Genomic DNA, 6905 nt, shown 5'->3' on the forward strand with positions numbered 1-6905 from the left:
CCCCCTGAGCACCAGTAGAAATTCCTGAGTGCAGAGCCAGGAGTAATCCTTGTGCATCACCAGGTATGACCTCAAAAAACAAGATATATGTATATGTATATGTATTTGTATATGTATAACTACTGTTGCACTGGAGAACTGTTGTCTCATTGCTCATGGATTTGCTCGAGCAGGCACCAGTCACGTCTCCTTTGTGAGACTTGTTGTTACTATTTTGGCATATTGAATATGCCATGGGTAGCTTTCCAGGCTCTGCCGTGTGGGCAGGATACTCTTGGTAGCTTGCCAGGCTCTCTGAGAAGGACAGAGGAATCAAACCCAGATTGGCTACATGCAAGGCAAACACCCTACCCACTGTGTACCACTCCATATCGGATGGAGTGATGTATAAGTACAAATTAAAATTTTTATTTGCTTTCCCAGGAGAATAGTCATGACTTGTTCTTCCTCTACGGAAGGAAATGAAGCCAGCAGCCCTGTCTCTGCCAGAGTGGACGGATGGCCTTGGAACCTTATTTGTTCTAGTATAAAATTCACTGTGAGATCATTGGGAGCTGATTGAAAGTCATGGAGAGACAACGGGATATTAGAATAACTTTATTTCATCACCATGAGCCAATGGATCATGATGGGCAGAAGTTCTCACCCCCTGACGCTGACCCAGGGGAATCTTACCCAGGGTAGTTGCATGCAAGTGAAGTGGCCACCAGCTGTACTTTTTCTCTAGCATTGAGTCTATTTTTCAGACACATGGAACCTAATCCAGTAGCCAGGGCCCACAGCACTACAGTTTTTAATACTTTTTCTTTTTTTTTGCTTTTTGGGTCACACCTGGCGATGCACAGGGGTTACTCCTGGTTCTAAACTCAGGAATTACTCCTGGCGGTGCTCAGGGGAGCATATGGGATGCTGGGATTTGAACCCGTGTCGGCCACATGCAAGGCAAATGCCCTTCCCGCTGTGCTATCGCTCCAGCCCCTTGTTTTTAATACTTTTATAAATAAATTTATTTTATTTAATTTTAAAAAATGTGGACTGGAGTGATAGCATAGCGGGTAGGGCTTTTGCCTTGCACGCAGCCGACCAGGGTTCGATTCCTCCGTCCTTCTCGAGAACCCAGCAAGCTACCGAGAGTATCCCGCCCACAGGGCAGAGCCTGGCAAGCTTCCCGTGACGAATAATATGCCAGAAACAGTAAGAAGTCTTACAATGGAGACATTTTGGTGCCTGCTTGAGCAAATTAATGAACAACAGAATGTGATGACAGTGCTACAGTGCTATTTAAAATGTTACTAGTTTTGCTGAAAATAGACTATACACTGAACATGCTGCCTAGTTAATACCTCTGTATCAAACCAAAACACCCAAAAGGAGAGAGAGAGAGAGAGAGAGAGAGAGAGAGAGAGAGAGAGAGAGAGAGAGAGAGAGAGAGAGAGAGAGAGAGAGAAAAGGGAATGCCCTGCCACAGAAACGGGGTAGGGTAAAGGGTACAGGGTAGGGGTGGTGGGATGGATATTGGGACTATTGGTGATGCAAAAACGGGCATTGGTGGAGGGATGTGTACTCGATCATTGTATCACTGAAACGCAAGCATGTAAATTTGTAAGTCTGTAACTTTATCTCACAGCGATTCACTAATAAAAAATAAAATAAAATAAAATGTTACCATATTTTGGGGGGTAAAAAAGTTACCATTTAAAATTTTTAATTTAATTTAATTTTTATTATTTTTTAATTGAATCACTGTGAGATAGCCCCTTAGAAAGCCCCTTACAATCCAAATTATGATTGGATTTCAGTCATACAATGTTCCAATACCTCCACCAGTGTCTATTTCCCAGCACCAGTGTCCCCAGGTACCCTGCCCTCCCCTTATCCCCTGCCTGCCTCTATGGCAGGTACTTTGCTTCTCTCAGCACCTTCTCTCCTTTTGGACATTGTGGTTTGCAAATTTGATACTGAATGGTTATTAAGAATATCCCTTCCCTACTTTTTAACCCTCAGCTCGTGTCCCAGCATGATCAATTCTTGCTATTATTGTCATATTGGTCTCTTTTCTATCTTACCTACTCTCAGCTCCACACACTTGTGGTTAGTTCTGACCATTGACCAGTCATCCTAAACCCTGTTTTTTCTGGCCATGGATATTCTTCTTCTACTATTGGTATTATACATATATTAATCTCTCAAATGAATGCAGTCATTCTATATCTGTCCCTTTCCTTCTGACTCATTTCACTCAGCATGATACTCTCCATGTTAATCCAAAAAATACGTTTGCTTTTATTTAAATGCCGTGATTTATAGTTTTCATAATACAGTTGTTTCAGACACTAAGTGTTCCAGTACCACGATGTGACCTTTCCTCCACAAATGTCCCCAATTTTCTCCCAACTCCAACCTGCCCTCTTAGGCACCTGACACTTTTACTTTATGTTGTTTGCTCCAACGAGATGAAGGAAATTGCAAATAGAATGATCAGAAAGTAAATCAGTCAAATCCAGTTTGTGATTGCTCTATGATTTTTAACCTTGGAAACAAGGACACTAAAACCATTGAATACAATGTTATGAAACAGACCTATTCTCATTTACACAAGTAAGTTTTCAGCTCTGAAATTTAACATATATTGTATTCAACTTTATTTTGTACTTCACTTCCTTTATGGGTTCAATTTTAGTATATGTGCTGCTGAAGCGAGCACTTTACTTCCTTTATGGTAATAATCATGCTTTACCTGTCATTAATAAAATTTAAAAAATTTTTGGGGCTGTAGCGATAGCACAGCGGTTGTGCGTTCACCTTTTTCGCGGCTGACCCAAGTTTGATTCCTCCGCCCCTCTCAGAGAGCCCAGCAAGGTACCGAGAGTATCGAGGCCGCGCGGCACAGCCTGGCAAGCTACCCGTGTGTATTGGATATGCCAAGAAAAGTAACAATAAGTCTCTCAATGAGAGACGTTCCTGGTGCCTGCTCTAACAAATTGACGAGCAACGGGATGACAGTGAATGTATTTTGGAGTTTCCATGAACTTATAAGTAAGGCCTATAATATGGAAGTCTCCCCCCACACTTTATATAAACACTGTGATTGACTAATTTGTTCATGATGAATTTTTGACTTTGTAATTATTTATTTAATTTTTTATTCATGATGATTTGTTGAATGGAGATGTTACTGGTGCCCGCTTCAGCAAATTGATGAACAGTGGGAGGACAGTGCTACAGATGATTTGTTACAGGCATTCAATATCCCAACACCAATCCCACTACCACTGTTTCCTTCCCTCCACCATTGTCTCCAAGTTTCTAAGCATCCCTCAAGTCAGCCCATTTTGCAGGCCCACAAGAATTTACTTTACATTGCTTGTTACTTGGCGGGAGCAATAGTACAGCGGGTAGGGAGTTTGCCTTGCACACGGCTGACCCCAGTTCGATCCCGGGCATCTTATATGGTCCCCCAACCACCGCCAGGAATAACTCCTGAGTGCTAGAGCCAGTAGTAACCTCTGAGTATCATTGGTGTGACCCAAAAAGCCAAAAAAAAAAAAATAGATTGCTTGTTACTAATACATTGCTCATGGAGTGATTAAAAGAAAAAAATCTGAGTTTGAAGAACTCATGCACAAGGATGTGAGAAAGTGGTGTGAGTTTAGCCTCTGAGGGCAGGAGAGTTGCTTGGGACAAAGTGGAAAGCGCAGGTTGTGCATCGCTCCTAAGACGTTCTCCAGGGGAGCTTGGGTAATTTTCCATTATTTCTGTCCGACCCTGCGTCCTCCCCCAGGGAAATCTGGTGCAGGGCGGGGGGAGCCCGTGCTAAGGAGCGGCTTGGAGGCTAGAAGACCTGCCCTGCTCTGGGTCACTGGTGAGAGCAACCTCGTGTGCCGGGACACACTCATGGCTTCTGGAATCCTGACTCTGGTCCGGGACCGATGCTGTACCCCAGCCTGCCGTCTCGTGTGGGGACTGAGACTCAACCCCCAACCAGACTCGGGGACAGCCTGACTCTGACACAAAGTTCTGCTTCGCAGGGACCCCAAGGTGAGTCTTCCCTCCCAGTGGACACTCTGATGGTCAAGCCAGGATGCCACAAGCATTGAGCTACTGCCAGTGAGAACCATACAGCCAAATTTTGTGCCCAGATGCCTGTGTGGTTGTCACAGAAAAATGACAACTTCCCAGCGGAATGTGGGGAGTACAGAAAACAATCAGTAGAGGGACGGTTACTAAACCGAGAGTGAAAAATTGTTTTAGACAATGAGACATACTTAGCTCACTTTCTATATTGACGGCAAAGCTCCCTAGCAGGGGTGTTGATTGCCAATAGCAATTAAAAATTTTTATTTTTATTAAACCACCAGGATTCACAAAGCCATTCCTTAAACTGTTGTTCAGGCATTTGGTGTTCCAAAACCAGCAGTGTCTCCTTCTCTCATTGATGCCCCATGTTTTCCTCCGTCCCTAACCTGCTTCTTCTTTTTCTTTTTTAATTTATTTTTCTTTTTGGGTCACACTCGGCGATGCACAGTGGTCACTCATGGCTCATGCAATCAGGAATTACTCCTGGCGGTGCTCAGAGGACCATATGGGATGCTGGGTTTTGAACCTAGTTGGCCGAGTGCAAGGCAAATGCCCTACCTGCTGTGCTATCACTCCAGCCCTGCTTCTTTTTTAAATTTTTTATTTAAAAAATTTTAATGATTCACTGTGATATACAGTTAAAAGTTTTCATGCCTGAGTTACAATCACACAATGATCAAACACCTACCCCTCCACCAGTGCACATTCCCCACCACCAATATCCCCAGTAACCCCCCACCTTTCTCACCTTCCCCTTGCCTCCATGACAGACAATATCCCCCATATCCTCTCTCTCTACTTTTGGGCATTATGGTTTGCAACAACCTGCCTCTTTAGGCACACGACAAATTGACTTAATGTTACTTGCTCCAACAAAACTTTTAGAAATGGCCAATAGAATGACCAGAAGCCAATATCCCTTTGTCACCTCCATTCATAAGATCTCAGTGTCTTTCTTTTACTCTGTTTTTTTCTCTTCTTTTTTCTGGGGTCACATGTTCCTCAGGGCTTAGTCCTGGCTCTGTACTCTGGAATACCATTTGGTTGTGGGCTCTATGACCACATGGGGTTCCAGGGATAAAACTCAGCCCAGCACAATGCATGGCACATGCCCATGCATCGTACCATCTCTCTGGGCTCCCATTTCTTTTCTTTTTTTCTTTTTTCTTTTTTTTGGCTATCCGCTATCGCTCCAGCCCCTGAGCTTCCATTTGATGTGTATTTCTGTGAAAAAAAAAAAAGAATTGGACTGGAGAGGAAGAGACAGAGCCCATGTCAATCCTTCTATATTTCCCTTCCACGTTTCCATGTCTTAGAGTCCTTGGTGGTTTCTCTACAGTGATTAGTTTATTGCTAAGAGTCAAAGTAGCCACACATTCTCTTAAGGTTTTCACCGTTATCTTTGGACTAAGCATCACCTTGAGGTTCCAGAGCCATACACTCTCCTATAAGGGCAACCTAGAAGCTGTGGATTACTTTACCCACACATCATTTTCCTAGGACCAGATCTTGCAATGCTTCGGTGTTACTCCTGGCTCTCCACTCAGGAATGCTTTGGGTTCTGCTCAGCCATGGACCAAAGTTTAGGAGCATGCAATGCAAATACTAACTCTCCACTCCACTTCCACACACATTCCATTTATTTATTTATTTATTTATTTATTTATTTATTTATTTATTTATTTATTTATTTTTGCTTTATGGGTCACACCTGGCGATGCACAGGGGTTACTCCTGGCTCTGCACTCAGGAAATACTCCCGGCGGTGCTTGGGGGACCGTATGGGATGCTGGGAATTGAACGTGGGTTGGCCGAGTGCAAGGCAAATGCCCACCTTCTCTGTATTTTCTTTCTCCTCGAAGCTGGTCTCACACATGGATCCTCGGAACCTTACATGGGTCCCCAACTTTTTCCTCTTGGGACTGTCAGAGGACCCTGAATTTCAGATCTACATATTTGGGCTCTTCCTGTCCATGTACCTGGTCTGCGTGCTGGGGAACCTGCTCATCATCCTGGCTGTCATCTCAGACCCCCACCTCCACACGCCCATGTACTTCTTCCTGTCCAACCTGTCCTTCGTGGACATCTGCTCCATCTCCACCACAATCCCCAAGATGCTGCACAACATCCAGACTCACAGCAAAGTCATCACCTACGCAGGCTGCCTCACCCAGATATACTTTTTCTTCCTCTTCACAGGCTTGGATGATTTCATCCTGACAGTGATGGCCTATGACCGCTTTGTGGCCATCTGCCACCCCCTGCATTATACGGTCATCATGAACCCCCGGCTGTGTAGGCTGCTGGTGCTGGTGTCCTGGGTCATCAGTCACCTGCATTCTTTGTTAGAGAGCTTGATGGCCTCACGTCTGTCCTTTTGCACGGACTTGGAAATCCCCCACTTTTTCTGTGAACTCAAACAGATGGTGCAGCTGGCCTGTTCGGATACACTTCTGAACAACCTTGTGATGTATTTCATGGTTGTGATCCTGGGGGGTGGTCCCCTGGCTGGCATCCTTTACTCCTACTCTAAGATCGTCTCCTCCATCTGGAAAATCTCCTCAGCTCAGGGCAAGTTGAAAGCTTTCTCCACCTGTGCGTCTCACCTCTCTGTGGTCTCCTTGTTCTATGGCACAGCCGTGGGTCTGTATCTGAGCTCTGCCGTGACCCAGGGCTCTCAGTCCAGTGCCATTCTCTCAGTGATGTACACGGTGGTCACCCCCATGCTGAACCCCTTCATCTACAGTCTCCGGAACAAAGACCTCATGGGGGCTCTGAAACGACTTCTGCATAGAACTGCTCCAAAGGGTCTAGTAGTTCGGGACTGA

At 44.8% G+C, this 6905-nt stretch overlaps 1 protein-coding gene across 1 annotated transcript; it reads left to right on the forward strand.

Moving 5' to 3' along the window:
- Window positions 1–5951: 5951 nt before the first annotated feature.
- On the forward strand, window positions 5952–6905 carry LOC101545695 (olfactory receptor 7A10-like). Its single transcript, XM_004614959.2, has one exon. It carries the CDS (start codon window positions 5952–5954, stop codon window positions 6903–6905), a length of 954 nt encoding a protein of 317 aa, XP_004615016.2.

Source organism: Sorex araneus, chromosome 2 (assembly GCF_027595985.1).
Source record: "Sorex araneus isolate mSorAra2 chromosome 2, mSorAra2.pri, whole genome shotgun sequence".
NCBI classification, from domain to species: Eukaryota; Metazoa; Chordata; class Mammalia; order Eulipotyphla; family Soricidae; genus Sorex; species Sorex araneus.

Excerpts from the sequence above, each read along its gene's own strand:
- LOC101545695 (XM_004614959.2), top strand. The coding sequence starts at position 5,952 with ATGGATCCTCGGAACCTTACATGGGTCCCCAACTTTTTCCTCTTGGGA.